Source organism: Pipistrellus kuhlii, unplaced genomic scaffold (assembly GCF_014108245.1).
Source record: "Pipistrellus kuhlii isolate mPipKuh1 unplaced genomic scaffold, mPipKuh1.p scaffold_m20_p_6, whole genome shotgun sequence".
NCBI lineage: Eukaryota > Metazoa > Chordata > Mammalia > Chiroptera > Vespertilionidae > Pipistrellus > Pipistrellus kuhlii.
This window is the reverse complement of record NW_023425562.1, coordinates 37,646,264-37,666,173: the sequence shown is the minus strand read 5'-3', so window position 1 is coordinate 37,666,173 and position 19,910 is coordinate 37,646,264. Positions and strand designations below refer to the sequence as shown.

Genomic DNA, 19,910 nt, shown 5'->3' with positions numbered 1-19,910 from the left:
TAGAGACTGTCTTGCCCTGTACAGAGTTTTTATAGAATTTAACAGCAGTCATAGAGAAGTAAAAATTGTACAAAAGCATACATCCTGACACTCTGGTATTAGCCTGGTGGATAAGTGCACGATTACATGAGATGGAGTTGTATTCTTCTTCATTTTGATTGCCCATGTGCCAAAATACAAAGTGCATCAGTGTATCTTTATTGAAACTATGTACTGCTATTGCACATGGTACTACCTTCATATATTAGTAGTCAGATTTCAATTGCTTTTATTAGTTGCCAGATTGCCCACATTTTCAACGTGGCATATACCCTAAGATTTGAAACATATATCCTAAGATTTGATCAGCAAATTCTCAAATTTTTACCTCTTCTCTTCTATTGCCAACTTTATCCACCAGGTCAGTTCCTGATCTGATCTGTATCAGCTCAGGTCAAAGTTAAAATCCAATCAGAGGATGTGTTTCCTTCATAGCAGTTAACATGTACTGGTGTTTCCATTCTCCTTGTTCCCCAGAGGAAATTTTCCTGAATTTCTTTCACCTGGACTTTTACTCCAGGTGCTTTACTTTTACTTTCAACTTTGAAGTGAGCATGTGTATGTTATTTAGTGCTCTATGGTACATTATTTGTGAAGAATAGTAGATGCCAGTAATTGATAAAAACTTATTTATTACGAAAAACTAGAGGCCTGGTGAATGAAATTTGCACACTGGAGGGGGGCTCTTTTCAGCCCGACCTACACCCTCTCACAATCTGGGACCCCTCGGGGAATGTCTGCTTGCCGGCTTAGGCCCAACCCCCATGGCATTGGATATCCCAGCAGTCGGACATTCCTCAGTCTGGTACCCCTCGTTCCTTACCACCTTCCTGCTCACTGCTCCTTACTGCTCGGCTTGCTGTTCCTTAGTGCTGCGGACCTACTAGGGGGCAGACATTCAATGCAATGCACTCCCACAAGGGTGCAGCACTTAGCCAGAAGCCGGGCTCATGGCTGATGAGACAGTGATGGTGGCTGGAGCCTCTTCTGCCTCCACAGCAGCGCTAAGGATGTCTGACTGCCATCTTAGGCCCACTCTCTATGGCAGTCAGACATCTCCCAAGGGTTCCCAGTCTGAGAGAGGGCACAGGCCGGGCTGAGGGATTCCCACCCCTTGCCGAGTACACTAATTTTATGCACTGGGCCTCTAGTCCTGTATAATAAAAGGCTAATATGCAAATTGTCCCTTTGACCGAAGTTCAACTGGGAATTCAACTGGTAGTTTTAACAGGGGTCAGGGTTGGCCAGCCAACGGCCCATGACCTCTCCCCTGGCTGGCCTGGTCCTGATTGCCTCTCCTCCCCTGATCATGGAATGGGGGCGGCTGTCCAATAGTCCATGGCCCCTCCCCCTAACCAGCCCAGCCCGATTGGACCCGATTGGGGCAGGCCGGCTGGACCCCACCTGTGCATGAATTCATGCACTGGGCCTCTAGTATAGTATAAAAGTCTCCTTTATTCCTTTTATTGATATGATTTTCTATCCTAGTCTCTCAGTTTTAGTGGAGGGTTTTGAATTTAGTAATTGACCCAGCACCTTCTTTTTGTAAGGCCTAGAGCAGCTGATTTTATGGTGTTGGTTACAGTAAGCACTTTCTGTTCCTTTGCTCTTATTATCATCCCACCTCTCCATCCTTATACTTCTGGTTTTTTATTATGCAGATATGACTGCCAGAAGAATGGATTAGTGCTACTTTCTTTTGGTTTGGTTTATTGCATTAGATAATTAAAGAATAAAAGATTCTCCTGGAAGTTGGCTCTCTTTGTTCCAGTGGAGTTAACTAGCATTTGGATGCATATAGACCCCACAATTAGAAAGACAGGCCTTGGGATAGGATGTATCTAGAATTTCCCACTAGTGATGATGGTTGCTTGGTCTTTTCCAGATACAGGCAACTGACTCTTCCCTGGAGCCCTTCTTCCCTGTACAGGAAAGGGACAGCCTCTGGTAGCTTCACTTTACAATCTTTGACTTGCCACACCTTATCCGTAGGGCTGGACTCAGTAGAAATTCAGTTGAAATTAGGTTTTATTGTTAAGTCACATTCTAGCGCTATTTTATTCCACCTGCATGTACATGTGTAGAAATTCAGGCTGAAGGAATAGTCAAGGCATTGATGTCACAGCCATGGTGTTCAGGAAGATGTCCACTGCACTTCTGGGCCTGGCCTCTTTCAACAGCTCTCTTTGTGGTTTAAAATATGTCATTGGGAAGGTCACTTATCAGGAGCTTCTCACCATGATAAAATTTAATTATATACAATTATTAATTTTTAGAAATGTTTCTCAGTACATTATTTTCATGCCCTTGATATAATCCTATTGTGAAAGATACTAAGACATTACATTACATGTGTCCCTAAATTGTTTGGAATCTTTTAGGGCATGTACGTGTAGGAAAGTAGAGAATAACTAAAAAGTCCAGCTGCATGAGATAGTGTGGAGTGGACATATGAGTGGCACATAGTCACAGCGGCATCAGGATGCTTCAGGGAGAGCTGGTCTACTGGTCTCCACGTCTGGTAATGCCTTCTTATTGAACACCCAGAACTGTCCCTTTTACAATTATGATTATGTGGTTACTCATGGCAAACAGAAGATCCTTTCTTTAATTGTGTGGACAGTATCTATGATTAGCTGTCAGCTCTGTGGCATTCACAGTATAAGCTTATAAAGTCATTCAATGGTGATGTCTGAAACTATCTGAATATAAATATGGTGAGGTTTCCACTTCAGAAATTGAAAGGACAAAACATTTTTCTTTCTTTTTGTAAGTATGTCACAGAAAAACCAACAGTGGATGAAAATAGTGATTCCTTTAAATTTTATGTAAGAATTATTTTGGTTGAACATTTTCTTTTATTTTTATTTAAAAAAAATCTTTATTGTTGAAAGTATGACATATGTCTCCCTTGTCCCACCATGACCTCAGAATTGTGCTTTTCAAATTCTGTTTGCAAATACATATATATTTTTAAAGATGGAATGTATGTGCCTGCCCAACTTATTTTTTATTTGTCATTTCAGACGTGTGTGTGTGTGTGTGTGTGTGTGTGTGTGTGTGTTTTGTGTATGTATGTGTATGGCCTGTGTGTATTTTTTGATAAGTGGCATGTTAATTCTGTTGATGTAGTTTTTTTTTGTTTGTTTGTTTGTTTTTTACAGTATTTAATACATTAATTGAACAGCTATTTTCTAGATACTGACCATGCTCCAGGCACTGTACTGGGCCCTGGGGTGTTATTAGAAACTAAAGCTGGTAAGCATTCTGCTATCAGGAGCTTACATTCCAGCATGGGAAGATACTCAACAAGTAGAAATAGAGCTCACCATGCCACTATTAAAATAGTGGTGACACAGGGACATAAAAGAGCGAGGTACTGTATTGTATTGGGTCGGCAAGTAAGTAATTGCGGATTTTTTAAAGAAAATCAAAGACAATTTTTTCATGGAACTAAATAACTTTATTCTGTAATGTATTGCCTATTTTGATCAATGACCTTTTGCCATCTTTCAGGCAGCATCATAATCCCACGTTCAAAAAACTTCTGGTTTTTATTAGCAAAAAACTGAATCAGGTACGATTTGACATCATCATCATTATTGAAATTTTTACCATTCAAGGAGTTTTGTAAAGATCGAAACAAAAAGTAATCAGATGGTGCAAGGTCAGGACTATATGGTGGATGTGGCAAAACATCCCAACCAAGCTCCATTAATTTTTGCCGAGTGACCAAAGATGTGTGTGGCCTTGCATTGTCATGATGGAATACAACACCTTTTCGATTTGTCAATTTGGGCCGCTTTTCTTCAACTGCATTGTTTAATTTTGTTAGTTGTTCAATGTAGACATCAGAATTGATCATTCGGTTGGGTGGTAAGAGTTCAAAGTAGACAATTCCTTTGTAATCCCACCAAACTGATAACAAAACCTTCTTTTGATGAATATCAGCTTTTGATGTTGTTTGAGTTGGTTCACCTGGCCTGCTCCACGATCTTTTCCGCTTGATATTGTTGTAAACAACCCATTTTTCATCGCCAGTTATCAGTCGTTTTAAAAATGGATCATTTTCATTACGTTTCTTTAGCAAATCGCAGCTGCTAATGCGTTGCGTTAACTGTGATTCTTTCAGTTCGTGAGGAACCCATGTATCGAGTTTTTGAACATAGCCAAGTTGTTTTAAGTGATTTTCAATGCATGTATGTGATACATGAAGCTTCTCTGCAATCTCACGTGTTGTACTGTGACAGTCCGAATTGATTATTGCTTTGATTAGGGCGTCATCAACTTCAACTGGACAACCAGAGCGTTTTTCATCTTTGAGTGAAAAATCACCAGAACGAAATTTGGCAAACCAATTTTGACACTGCCGTTCTTTTAAGGCTTCGTCACCATAAACAGCACATAACTTTTTATGAGCTTGCGATGCGTTTTTCCCTTTGTGGAAATAAAAAATCAAAATATGACGAAAATGTTCCTTTTGATTTTCCATTTTTCAACGAACGCCAAACGAAAACTACAAAACAGATCAAAAAACTTTTTTTTACTGATTAACAGCTGAATAGCCAACTATCAAATAACAAAATGTGTTTTACATTTTTACTACGTCTGCAAACCTAAAAATTCAACTGAAGCCATATATGTGTGAAACCCGCAATTACTTACTTGCCGACCCAATAGTTTTCGGTAGGTGGTGAGAGGAAGCCTCAGAGATAAGGTGACAGGAGGAGGGTGCCACATGGGTGTTTCAGGCAGAACAAAGTCTGGCAGGTGTCCTGAGATAGGAGTGTGTGGGCACAGCTGAGGGCCATAGAGTGTCCATGTGTCCAAAGTGAGGTGTGGGGTGAGGAGTTGGTAACCAGAGCTGAGTTTGGGGGACTCTTCTGGCCTCACTGGCCCCACCTGATCTTCAGTGAGACATGGTCGAGTAGAACTTTCACTACAGTTCCTACTCAGCCCAAAGCTTCCTCATTATTCCCTTAGGGGGAATAATGTCTTGGACTTTAATTCATATCTATGTGTTTTAGTGTAAAACAAGCATGTCAAACTCAAAGGCTAACACAGGCCAAATAAATGAGACATGCAGCCTGCAGGCCGTGAGTTTGACATTCTTGGTCTAAAACCTTTAATCAAAAAATATAAGCAATATGAAGAATTGATTGTATCATAAAGTCTAAACTGGAAAATACTTTGACTTTCATTTTTATTTCTTCCCAATCCATAATTGAAAAGTCTTTTCTGTTGTTAACCTTCTTTTTGATAATTTTAGTCAATTCTGTATTTTATCCTCCCTAACTCTATACTTCTGCCAAGTTTAAATATATTTTATTACCTATATATATCCTTCCAGTTGTTTTTGCTCATACACTTAATTATATTAGAAGAAAATTTAATTTAATATTTTGAATGCTGGAAGGAATATAATAAATTATAATGTTATTCCACATAGTCTTTTGTTTGAGGTATTGAAGATTTGAAAAATTAGTACAAATGATCTTTATAGATGCCCATCTGAATTTATCTTTTCAAAATAATTTAGAATATATGAGAAGTACATGAAACCTACAAATTTACTTGGTGAAAAGAGGAATCATAGCTACACACATCAAAGTTTTACCATAAATGATGATTCTTTGTACTGGAAGGAAGTGGCGTTAATTGCTTTGCCCTGCATTTAAGAGGGCTTTTCCATCCAGGTAAGCCTCAGAGACACATGCATTCCCAGTGTTGCTTGGTTCATAAAGGCTATTTTGTACCCAAAGCACAGTGGAGAGTGCAGCAATGGTTAAGAGCTAGCTTGTATCTTGTTTATTTTTAATTTAAATTCTTTATTGTTTGAAGTATTACTTGAGTCTCCTTTTTGCCCCATTGACCTCTCCCTGGCCGCTCCCTTTCTCCAGAGCCTGTTTGTATCTTATTAACTCCTTATTCTCAGTTGGATCACAACTATACATCCCCTTAAAAATTTCTTTCTTTCTTTTTTTGTGTGTGTGGTATACAAAGTTGTGTACACCAAGCAACATCTTTTTTAAATATATATATATGTATATATATATGTGTGTATATATATATATATATTTATATACACACACATATATATACATATCTATCTATCTATATCTATATCTATATCTATATCTCTATCTCTATCTCTATCTCTATCTCTATCTCTATCTCTATCTATCTATCTATCTATCTATCTATCTATATATATATATATATATATATATATAGTATTTTTCGGATCATAAGACGCACCGGACCATAAGATGCACCAATTTTTAGAGAAGGGAAATGAAGAAAAAAAGATTCTGAAACAAATAGTGTCCTAAAATATTTTATGTGCATTAAAACCCAACATCACAGTCATAAACACATGTAATCAACCCTGTAAAGTAAACAGCAGCATTTAGAACCATTTTAGAGCCGGGCAAGCACACAGAGACCACACAGAGCCAGGCAAGTAAAAAAACTTTTTTTTTAAAGTATATGTGTAGGCTATATTTGGACCATAAGACGCAAGGACTTTTCCCCCCCACTTCTGGGGGAAAAAAAGTGCGTCTTATGGTCCGAAAAATACGTGTGTGTGTGTGTGTGTGTGTGTGTGTGTGTGTGTGTGTGTATATTATTGATTTTTTTACAGAGAGGGATAGAGAGTTAGAAACATCGATGAGAGAGAATCATCGATCAGCTGCCTCTTGTACATCCCCTACTGGGGATGTGCCCGCAACCAAGGTATATACCCTTGACCAGAATCGACCCTTGAGTCCGCAGGCTGAGGCTCTATCCACTGAGCCAAACCGGTTTCGGTCAAAAAAAATTGTTTCTTATGTGAATCTAATTTTAGCACTTTCCCTGAACTTATGATTTAGAGAGGAACAAATCACATTTCTTACAAGATGGCCTTTCGGCATATATGAATGATTTTATGATTTAAAGCAAGTTCCGATCCATGTCAGGCTTGGCAGCATCCACATTGACTCATCTTCTGAACTCATGTTGTGTCTTGGTGACACTCCGGTGCACAAACACCCCGATATTTACTCTAGAAGTGTGCTGTAAGTGCTGCTCCTTGGGCTGAGGTCTCAGGAAGGTCAATTCTGTCCTAAACTCTGAGATTACTGGGCAGCACATCTCTAGCCTTCCAGCTAATCTTACTTTGAGCTCAAATGGTCCTTTAGATCATCCTGACATGCTGGAAGGCTGCGATGATGACAGAGGCCAAGACAGGAAAACACCTGAGTTCGGAAAGGTTGCCTTTCCCCGGCCTGGCAAGTCACACAGTTTCCACCAGGCGGTGCGGGGTGGCAGGGCCAGTGGCTGTCTAAATTTGGCAGGTATAGTCAAATGTCTAGACATTCTCTTTCCATAAGAGAGATGTAAGGACCTCCAGGATAAATTGCAAATATGCTGTATTTACATGTATCTATGGGACATGTTTCAATATTACAACAATATATTTTAGGAAAAAAATATGTAATGTATATTCAATGTGAAGTTATATTTCTTTTATAGGGAAATATTTTCTTCATATCCTACTGTATATCTGTGTCCTGTAGGAAGTCACATTTGGGATAAATAGCGATGGTCCTGTCTTGTAACTGATGCACAGGTCAGTGAGTGAGCACGTTAATGTCAGTGTCTCACTCTTCCAGGGCTCTAGTGAATATTAAAATCTCCTGTGTTAGGGTGGAGCCTAATTGCCACTTAGAATCAGATGTGTGGTCTTTGCCTTATTCATACTCCAATATGGTCTTTGTTGGATAATTGGAGCTGACAAAACTTCTGCATTGGAACAGAAGTTATGGTTCATACTCAGTTTCCATTAATATATGTATAATTTTAATATATTAAAATTAAAAAAATTACTTAGTTGATTTTGTGTTTGATATATTTTAATTAGTGCTTTCTCTGTAATCCTGTTTTTGGTCTCATTGGTAAAGTCTATCTTACTTATAATATATTTGTTACTAGTTCATTCTAATACTATAACTGGTGAGACTGTCATCGGAACACTTAGTAAAGGTTTTTTCATTGCCATGCAAGCGAGATAGGTTCTCAGCTCCCTGAAATCCCACTTTTAGTGCATCTGTAGGTACATGGATTGAAGCACAGCAGTCTTTGTTGTAGCTGACATGCTGTTTTGAAGACTGTGTTACTTGGCCAAATATAAAAGAGTTCATTATCAATCTCAGATGTAGACATAGTTTTGGTGGGGTTTCTTCTAGACGTGCACATATTCGTGGCTTGTATGCATATGTGCTGTATCTGTTTGGTCATGGATACTATTCAAAGGTAGTAAACCCACATTTAGCTCCTTAGAAAATTGTAATCCAGTAGTTGTATAAAGCAAGCACTGAAGGGATCTATAGGAATGGGTGGAGGGCGAAGGTTGGAGAAAAACAGAAGAGATGGCTCTTTTATTCCTCTCAAAGCTAACTTTCTCTCCCCAGTTATCAGGGCCATGCTAATCTGATTCTCTTTAAATTATGCAACTTTTTATTTCTCCTTTCGATGCAGCATGCTCTCTGCCCCCTCCTCCCAGATACTAGGATTGGTTCCCTGCTCACACACACCCCCACGTGTGTCTACGTGTCTTCTCTGCCTCCAAGCTGGTCATTATCTGCAGCTTCCATTAGTTAACCTGTTCTGTCCTTTTGGACTCACCTAGACCTTACCTGAATGATTTTCCAACGGTTTCATTTTATATTCACTGATGCTTTTTCTAAATTTCTTTTAAGGCTTTGTTAAGAAGTCCAACATAATGTGGCACCTTAGTGTTTTGATTATTTCACTGACATTCATGTTGACCACTGACTCATTGGCTCCTCTTGAGGAGGCATTGTAGTGCAGGCATACACGGAGCATTGCTAGACACACTGTAGGTTCCAACACATACTATTTTTTATTGATGAATTGATCTAGAAATAGTGAACCCTTTTAATTTGAAGGTTTTTATGGTTGTGTTGTGAATGTCCAATGATTAGACATTGGTCAAAGTATTTGGGATGAAGGTATAAATGGGTTTGAAATCCATTTTGTCATTTTTTCTCTCTCAAATTATATCACTAAGAACAATGATTTAAAAGAAACTCCCTTTACATAATATTTAAACAGTAATATCAGTCCTTTACTTGTACCTGCTGTTTTAACCTTCCTTACATAAATCCAGTGTTTTCTTACCTAACCCGAAGAGATAAAATTTTATTTAGTCCAGACTAGAGGATTTTGGCAATTTAATATATGTCTTGTGCACCAGGACTTGACTTCTAGGGCTAGTTAATTGTTTCAACTTTCCACGGCCTCCAGCTCTGCCATACACTTGAAAGGGGGCAGTTTGAAAGGCATGGGGCAGTCTTGGACTGGAATGGGTCTCATATGCAGTATAATTCCTTCCACCTGTTCTCATGTTGGTGTTTTAAAGCCCTGCCCTGCAAGGAACATGAATTATTTCAGGACTAAACCAACTTCTCAAGTCCTGAGGAAGGAGGCTTTGTTTCTCAGCAGAGCTTAGTTCATGCTCTGTTACTCCCTATAGATCAGGATGCCATGGTGGTCATGGGTGGGGGGTGTGACCTGTCACCCAAGCCAGGGATTGGCTGTTTCTGTGAATAAAGTTTTATTGGCACACGGCCATACTTGTTTGTTTGTGGACTGTCTGTGGCTAATTCTGTCTGAGCTGCAAAGGCAGCACTGAGTAAATTTATCAAAGACCTGATGGCCCATCAAGTAGAAAATGTTATCCTTCACACAGCATTTCCTAACCCTAATCCAAGAGACTTGTCATGCTGGTGAGCATTGGACACAGCACATGCAGTGGAATGGGGGAAATTCCAACCAAACTCACTAGGATGGTTTGGGGCAGGTTGGACTTTGTGGTCTCTTTGACAAAAATTTCACAGGAATGAGATTTTGAAGAATGATTTCAAATCTTTTTGGGCATAGCCCTTATACTCCTTGAATGCTTGTCTTTAGAAGTAGTCATTCTCTTGGTTTTTAGTTGACTAAGTCACCTTAGGATTAATCTTCTGCCTAATGCTCCTCCCAGAGTAATTTTGACACAAAGCTTTCCAACCTTTGGATTGAATTGAAAGGGCTAAAAAATATATTTCACAGTAATTAAAATCTGAGTGATATTTGAAGAGGTTTTAAAATGACACACTTTGGCATGAGTAAGGTTAAATTTCTGTCCCAACTAGTTAACAAGGATATAGCCTGTTAATTAGGCTAATTATCACCTGTTCAGGGCAAAAATGCACTCAAGACTCTTGGCTTAAGTAGCAAGCTCCCTTGGGTGCTGTGTAAGAGCCCTCGGGAGGTTTCCAGCTTCATCTCTAAGCTGCACTTGAGCCTGAAGAGTTACATTTAGTAAATGAAACCTTTCTATTCTTAGGTCTTTGTGGCTTCTTGATATAAATCATGCTTGGGTTTTGTATATAATCGGAAACAGGCCTCTCTCAAATTCTAGCTTAATGTGAATAATCTGGATACTAGTGTTATCATGGAATAATTTTGGTTTCAGAATATAACTTTATTCATTGAGTTAGAATGTTTTGTGGACTTTATACACACACACACACACACACACACACACACACAAGAAAATAGCCAGAGGGACCCTGAGTGTCTTCATAGTTATTATTTAGCTGTCAGTATGCCTTTTCAGTTTTTTAATTTAGAGAACACAGCAAGAGATTTATTTTACAGGTAGTTTAAAGTTGCATATTTTGTTGAAACATGTTTATAGTACTCTGAAATCTCATAGAAATAAGATGAACATGATTACTGTGGGATAATATTGGGGTTCTTAATGTGGATTTAGCACCTTTTTGCAAGGCAGTATTGTACCTTTAACTTTGCTCTTTCCCAGGACAGACCTGTGCAGGCCCCTCCCTGTCCTGGTGCTCATAGGTATTGCATTTGTTATCTTGGAAGACTTTCTAAAACTTCTCTCTTTGGCTTTATTATCTTTAGCATAAAATGCTCATGTGACTTAGTTGAGCATTGTAGTTGCCCTTCAATGGTTATCTTTAACTGCTTTTTTATGTGTTTCTTTGTTTAACGAAGTGAGTCCTGAGTTACATTTGTAGCCAGCAGAAATTCATATGGTAACCCTAATGGGCAAAGACCCCATCATGTTCTATTTTCATTTTATCTCTTATTATAGTATCATAAAATTATTAAGTTACAATAAATTTAAAAAGACTGTTATTCAAAAAAAAAAAAAGAGCATTGGTAGTATTTGAGTTGTTGGTACAAATTTATTAGTACATTGGAGTGCTTTGCTACTTAGTAATCATACAAACCTGGTATTTTTTTAACTGTTCTGTATTCTGTGTTTATTCATAAAGACCAGCAATACTTGTCAATTAAGTTTTTGCAACATCAGTTTAGTTTTGGATCAGTCAACAACTTCATTTCACAGTTTTGAAAGATAATAACTGCACTATTGTTTAATATCTTGACAAAATTTAGCTTGTTCTATTAAATTTCATTTTTACCATACTACATCTGGCTTACTGCTGCACTCTTTCTTGCAGATGTGAATTTGTGTGACTTATTAATTTGACAAGTCTGGTCCAAAGTGTCATGTAGAGAAGATATGAAATATTGTTTGATAGTTTAGTTAAAATATTCATTTTGAATTTGGAAAAAAATTCAGAAACGATAGAAACACTTTGGAAGATGTTAACATATGGCCCTATACACTTAGATTTTTTTCTTTTAAAAAAACAACAAAATCATACAGTTATAGTTAACATTCTATTCCCATATGCACGCCTGCCCCCCTTTTCTCAGAAACAAGCAGTATTCACAGGTTATGATACCATGGCTGTCTTTGCATGTGGATTTCATATGTCTATATTTAATATTGTTTCTTTCTTTGAAAAATTTTATATCAGTAGTACAGTTTTGTATCTAACTTGTTTTAATGCTGTTAAGTTTCAGAGATGGTGTAATCCATATACTGATATACAATAGTACTAGTTGATTAATTTTACCTGCACGATGATGTTCTATTTTATGATTAAATCTATTATTTACTTTCTCCCCTGGTGGCATTTAAGTTTGCTCACATTTGAATGGGGATAATTTTTTTCCACTTCTGTACTTGTGCCAGAGTCTCTTAGTTGTGTACCTAGACAGGCTTTCTAGAAGAAAGAGATAGTGCAATATAATGGTAAAAGCATCTCCAAAGCAATTAGATTCCAAGTTATCCTAAATTGGAGAGATTAGTAAAGAACATAAAAATATGCTAGTGACACATCTTACTATATTTTAAATATTATAAGGTAGTAAAGTACCAGAGCATCAAAATATTTTTATCTTCATATGTAAGTGGGATAGGGGCATTTTTAAAAATTATGTGAATGGAATGAATAATCCAACTAGGTAGGATTTTTACATGTTGAAATAACATTTTAAAATATGATTTGAGAAATTAAGTATAGCTCCCCTGTTAGGACACTTGGCTTCTGTGAATAATGGAAAACTAACCTTAAGGATGCAACTAAAAATGCAAATTATATATTTTGACATACCTTGTCTGCCCTTTTGACATTTAAAACAAACAGTTGCTCTCACAGAGTTCTGCTGAAGCATAGTATCTGTTAAGGGAGCGGTGTTATTCATGCAGTCATAATTCAGCCCCCTACTAGTTTTTTAGTTTAACTTTGTACATAATGGCCAGGGACACCCCGTGAAAATTTTCAGTTTTTGTCATAAATCTAACATTGAGGATATTTAGTACTCTCTTCTCAAAATTTTAAGTCTAGAGATGTGGATTTTCACCTTGACTCTGTGAGTGTAAGTCATGTTACAAGTGACTCATAGAGGGTCCCCCACTGGCTTTAACAGGGGAGAACAACGGCCCAGGGCCTTCCACGTATTGGGGGTGCTAATGACAAAATAGCACATATTACAGTAAATAAAGAAACCTACTGTAAATATAGCAAGAGTGCTGGGAAAATGCTGAGAGTTTAATTTAGGAAACTTTATAAATTTACCAAGTATGAGATGGAATGCCCCCATAAATGAAGCCGTAGGCATGAGTCCACAGGAGCCGAGCTCATCTGTTGAGGACAGAACATGATGGACATCACTCATTCACTCATTGGCAGGGTTGCCAGGAGTCTGAGCCGACTCATTAGCATGTGAATTTACACTAAAGATAACATCTTACTTCCACAGCACACAGCTGACTACCTGCAAAAGGGCTTTACTTCGAAAAGTTTTAGCATAGTAGACACCTGAACCCCTGGTAACCTTCAGCGCACCCCTTTCTGTGGGTCCCCCCATACATACCTTTCCTTGGGTCCCTGTGGCTCCACCTGGATTGCACACTGACACTTTTCCTTAGGTCCCCACACACACTGACATTTTTCCTTGGGCCCCCACACATGCCGCACCTTTCCTTGGGTCCCTGGGGCACTGCTCATTAGCTCAAATCCTGAAGACATACCTGAAGCTGGCCAGGGCTCCTTCAGTGGGTATTGTCCTTGCTGACCTGCTGCACGAAGGCAGCTAGTCTACAGTATTTGAAACTCGGAATTTATGGGGTCCCAGGAAATACCCCTTTGATTGGTGTCTTAATCTTCACAAGGACTCTCTACATTGGCCACCAGAACACGCACTTATGTTCATAAAGCAAACAGGAAGACTCGAGGTTTTTTGAAAGTCAAGCGATGGCCTCAGTTCTTTGTTATCTGGCTTTTGTCACTTCATGGCAGGCACTAAGCTCTGGTTTAACATTTTTATTACGTATGAATAATAGAGCACATGCATCGAGGTTTCATAGATGTAATTTTGTTAAATGTACATCATGCTAGATTTAAAAATGAGGGATTTATTTTGTCATTCATAAAGTTGTAATACAGTCTAGAGAAACTATTTGTTAAAAGATAGCATCTATTTAACCTCCTTATTTATTTCTTGTAGGAGAAGGTTAGATCCACAATAAATACATGAAGAAATAAGTAGATAGGGGAATTTATCTTAGAAATAAGATCCCTGTCATGGTTTTGAAATGTTAAATGCATGAAGACCCGTCAAAGAGATATACGGATATGATATTTTTTTTACGGTGCATTTCAAAGTATTTAGCTATATTTGTCATTCTCTAGTACCAGTAAGCAATGATCAAATGATGTAGTAATTTCAAAGTCAGTCTGAGTTAATGGGTATAAATATAATGTCACACATTATATAGATATATTAATTGGCAATTTTAATAGTAATGAAGCACTTAAGATATTTTGTATGATACTTCTAAAATATTTAATAATTTTCACTCCTATTGCATTTAAGATCTAATGTTATATAAATATAAATACATATAGCAAATAAAGAGGGATTTTTATAAAAGGTAATTGCATGAGAATATATGAAATTCTGAATGAGCAATTTGTTAAAGTAATCCACATTTACCCCAAAATGAGAAAGTTAATTATTTGAAGCTTGAGATTCTTTTTCTACCCTTATGAGATGAAGAACATTTGTAAACCCATAGTTAAAGCCTCTATGCAAAGTATATACAACTCTATATTTATATCATAATTTAAAACACATACTGTAATCCTGTTTTTTGCATTAACTTGCTAAAAGTATAGACCAATTTATGGCAGTCAAATCAACCTGCTATAATTTCTCTTCTGTGGCATACTGCTTATAATCTTATTAAAATATTATAATTTTGAATATTTGCTTTAATTTGCTTTTATTTGACTATTCATTATCCTGAATTAATTAGTTGGACGCTACTATAGTGGTTACAAGGAAGGCTTTAAACTAAATTGTATTAGTAATAAAAAGTAAATTTTAGCAGTGGTTTCATGAGTGATAGTGAAACGTGAAACAGGACAGAAGACTAATCAGAGTGAATATTTAACTGTTTTGTTCATGGTTCATATTGCCTTGATCATTGAAGATATCTTTAACTGTGGGCTCTGGGGCTGAAATATTTCTAGTGTGAGTACTGCTTTGTTAATTTCAGGTGTGTGTGTGTGTGTGTGTGTGTGTGTGTGTGTGTGTTTTGTTTTTCATATAGAAAATAATTGAGATTTATTTCTCTCAAAGCTTATTTTATTAAGAATTTATAAATTTATTTTTATTCTTATTAAAGCCAACTTTTTATGTAGCCATGTGGTGACTCAGAAGGACATCTTGTTTGGCAGATGCCTTTGGGACCCTCTTCTCCTGGGAGCTTTGTGGTGGGGGCAGTTGGGTGCCTGCAGGGGCACTGCTATTCCAGGAGCAGTGGGGGCTCCCATGCAGACAGCAGCAGCCGCCTCCGCCTGCAGAGAGCAGGGGTTGTCTGAGTAGTTTAGTATGGATAGCTTTTCATTTAGCCTCTGCTCTGACAGCCCATGCCCTGGATAAGTGGTGTAGGCCTGTACAGGTGAAATCTATTCTCACATTTGCCTCAGGGGTGACTGGACTGTAACAGAATTTTTCAAACCCGTTGGGCCCAACCGCAAAGCAGAGAATAAATGGCTGGAGTGCCAGGCCTGGACAGCAAAATCAATGCCTGGTTATACAGACATGACAGGCCCGGCCTGCGGTTCTCCCCGAGCCTGCGCCGCCCCACTCAGGGCTAGAATATGCTGCTGCTGGGGCCTTCGGGGGCCTGTGCAGGTCACGTTTACATGCTTTTCTCTCTTCTTCATGCAGGAAATTTACATGCCACTTGTGTGATAGAAGTTTCACCGAGAAGTGGGCCCTGAACAACCACATGAAGCTGCACACGGGAGAAAAGCCTTTCAAGTGTACATGGCCCACGTGTCACTACTCCTTCCTCACGGCCTCCGCCATGAAAGACCACTACAGGACACATACAGGTGTGCTGCCCCCTGCGTGACGGGCCCATGGAAATGATTTCCCTCTTGCAGACTTTAAGATTGTGGTAATTCTGTAGTAAAGAGGATGGTATCAGCTCACTGTGCATGAATGAGAGGGTAGCGTTAAACTGACATTTAAACGTGTGTGTGTGTGGAGCTGGGTGTTGCATGTGCACAGTTAAACAGGACAAATTCCCTTTTTAAAAGCGAATTTCTGCTGTGTGTGTGCATATATGTGTATATGTTTAAACATCTTTTTAGGTGTATTCTTGATTTGTGGAGAACTGGTCTTGTATTTTATTACTGAGATAAACTCAGCACCATCATATTTTTTTTTAACATAATTAAGTCTCCATTTTATGCACCTTTAAAAAAATTTAATCCACTCATTATTTCTTTTAAGAGCAGAATGCTTTCAGATTCAAGAATTTTTGATAATAGTACAAAAAGACTTATCTGAATTTAGCCACTATGCATTTAAAGGACTGTATGGATTTTCAAACCAAGTGATGGAAAGCACACACAGAATATACACCTGTGCTAGGTGTGGTACGGAGGACTCTCATTCTGACCTTCACAAACATGTCCCTGAGTACCTGCTATGGTCAGTGTTTATGACATGTTTGCAATATCTGGGGGCAGTGGGCCCGAACTCCTTCCAGGTGCATTCAAGCTCTCTCCTTCCCTCACTAGAGCAGTACTAGTGAGAGCTGTTTGTTATTTTCTTGGTCTTCCTTCTCTTCACATCTCTCAAAAAGTATTTTGTTTCAAGGAAAAAATAAATTTTAATCAGCATTCCCAAATGTTCTTCTGATTGCCAAGAATCCTATATTATTGTTAGAAATTATAGGTTAAAAGTTCTTCTGCAGCAGTTGTGGAAGCCCAGGCCTGCTCAGCTTCCTTGACAAGGGCGTTGACGATTTAAGGTCTCCAGCCTGCCCTGAGAGATCACTTATATCGAACAGCAGATGAAAAGCCAGTGCAGATGTAATTTATCGTCGGCGTTTCCTTCTAAAGAATAATTGTGGAGACTTGGCTGGATCAATAATATGGATTTTTGTTGTTAGGTCTTGTAGTCTGCACCATAATGAGAGATAGGGGACAGTGGCTGTTTTCTAATAGAAAATAAAGGATTGGTTTCCGTGTCTTTCTGCATTTGAATGCAAAATGGCACACTTGAAACTAATTCAAGTTGTTTAGAAAAGTCTCCTATTATATCTCTGCTATCATCTAAGTATGGCATGTTACATGAACTCCCTTTACATGTAGTGAAATATTACATCTAGTTTTCCTTAAATTTTCTTTTGAAAAATACTGTGTTACCCATTGCAATGCTACTCCCTGCCTCCCTCCCCTCCTCCCCCCCGCCTCCTCAAAATAAGAGAAAATTGAATGTGGAATGACAAACACATCAAGCCACCAAGGTAAATCTCACATACAAGTCATTGTAGACTAACACCCCAAATAAAGTCTATATATCAAATTCAAGGTCACTGATGTATCTAGAACCAAATCACATGGAAAAATAACGTTGTCTTTGTGTCGGTAAATATGTTAAACCAGGAAAGGGAACAAAACTTATTATGTACACAAACCTGTGTACCTGAAAAGAACATACATCATGAGGAGTTTTTCATGTTTGGGAGTATATTTCATTAGAAAGATGTAGGTCACAGAGTTCACCAGGGAGAGAAACGGTCATACTCCTCTGGGATCCGAATCAGGTGAGAGTACTTCTTCCTCATCAGAGGTTTGGCTGGGTGAATGGCACAGCCCACCAGGTATGCGTGTGTGTGTGTGTGTGTGTGTGTGTGTGTGTGTGAACTGGCACACACATTCCCACATGCATGAGGGGTTCATGCTCACAAGACAGTGGTGAGGAATAAATCGTGGAGAACAGTTCTGCCCCAATGTAGAATAGTATTTTAATATTAACAAGCAAATTATCTTTGTGGATTTAAAAAAAAGTCTACATTCAGTGTTATTTAATTGATAATATAGCTAGTTAGAAAGATTTATATTTCTAATTGATTAAATAATTAAATGAGTGATTATAATTAAACTTTATTCTTCACAGCCCATCTACTCTATTCCTTTTTTTCTGTATTGAAATAGTGATGTCTAGGAATAAACTTAACCCCAAGATAGGAAAGTAAATATAGGAAAAATATTTAAATTTAGCTCTGTTTTGTAAATGACAATAATGAAAATTTTAAACATGCTATTACAAGATCGGATTAAACATAATTTGGTTAAAACTCTCTTTATTAATACATGCTTGTTTAAGTTAGGAAACCTAGTCATGCTATTATGCAAGGAGAAGACCTTTTTGATTACCAAAGTTGTTCTGTCTTATTAGAGTTACAATTATTTCTAAGCTTAAAAAAGGCAGTGATCATTTCCCAACCCCCTCACGCTAAATCTCCGCTGTGACACACCAAAATGGTTGAGGACAAAGTAGGCTGACTCAACAAAGCCCTCGAAGACTTGTTGCATTAAAATATCTAGATGAGTAAAGTAGATAAAGAGAGATACAAATGATTTATTTCAGTTTGGGAAAACTATTGTATAATTTCATTGGATCTCCAAGGTTCGCATTTTATTCTCGCTTGCCCTGCTTCGTGAGCCTTATGGGATAAACTGCCTGGCTTACCGACACTTATTGCCTAAATATGTTGCAGTGGAAAGATAGATTGCATTTATAACACGCAGGGCAAATTGTTAGCTTGTGTAAAAATGCTTTAAAAATGAGCATATACACACTTTTAACAAATACTGAGTCTGCCAAATCTGTCTCTAATTGTTGCCGCAGTTTCCAGGCCAGAGCTATCATTAAAGATGAATAATAGGAATGTTGTACCCTTTCTTTAGCAATCCCTTCACTTCCTTCTTATGCCTTGGAAGTTTGAGAAACATAAACAGCATTCAACTGCTATTGGTACTGAGTAATGTAGATTTTATTGATACTTGGATCTTCAGTATGTTCCAGGAAACCATTTAATTCACATTATTAAGTAGGAACTTATTAAAGAAGACCCTGATAGAATCAGGTAAAACCAATTCAGTGTCCTACAGCTGTTAGAAAATTCATTGTTTTATTTAATCAAAATCATATATACTGTATATTAACTATTCTGAGTAGTCTTTATTCAGCTCAGAAAGGCCAGATGTATGGGAATTGTAAAAAATCAGGATATGCATAAAAACTGTTCAAGTGCATAAAGCAGCCCCATCTGGAAGACATCTACCAGAAATGAAGTTGTACAAAACCATTCCATTGATAATAAAGCTAATTTTTATGGGTCTGACAAGTATGTAATTATGTTCAGTGGTGCTTTTCAGATTTTATCACAGTCAATAAACCGCAGTGGTAATTTCATTCCCATTTGACATATTTACATGGAAACATTTGATTGGAGGAATTAGTAACCCTGAAAGCCTTGATAGATATGTTTTAATGATCTGTGACCTCCGCAGTCCCTCATCTGTTTATTGTTGCAACAGGCGAGAAGTCGTTCCTGTGTGACCTCTGTGGCTTCGCTGGCGGGACCCGGCACGCCCTCACCAAGCACCGCAGGCAGCACACAGGTCAGTACTCGAGAGCAGTCCAGGCAGGCACCCAGCATTGCTCCTGGTCCTCCGTGCTTGTCTGCTCAGCTTTCGTAAAAGCCACTGAAAATTGTTTGAATATCCTACAATTCCAATTCATCTATTAGTATATTGTTGAAAACTAGGCCTACTCATGTTTTATGGATCTAGTGTCCTCTGTAAACTCATGGCAAACAGGAGGGAAAAGAGTTCGGCCTCCAAAGCACAGATACATCAGGCTCTTCACTGAAGGCCTGACTGCCTCGGACCTCGCAGGTGAAGGAGCTCGTGGGTGGAGCCAAGGTCCTTGTTCCTCTCTTGGCCCTCTTTCAGTCAGTCTGCCCATCACCTCTGTAACCCCCTTACTTACAGCCTCCCTGCCCCACTCTCTCTCGCCTTGCTAACCACCTAACTTTCTAGGAACAATCTCTCAGTGAGTTTCACTGG

General features: G+C 38.3%; 1 protein-coding gene across 1 annotated transcript in view; it reads left to right on the top strand.

The window, feature by feature from the left end:
• Window positions 1-19,910, top strand: part of ZNF407 (zinc finger protein 407) — a 359,657-nt gene that overhangs the window by 208,540 nt on the left and 131,207 nt on the right. The window contains exons 5-6 of the mRNA XM_036419918.2: window positions 15,709-15,875; window positions 19,380-19,463. Of these exons, the coding sequence (XP_036275811.1) occupies window positions 15,709-15,875; window positions 19,380-19,463 (251 nt within the window). The remainder of the gene's footprint in view (window positions 1-15,708; window positions 15,876-19,379; window positions 19,464-19,910) is intronic.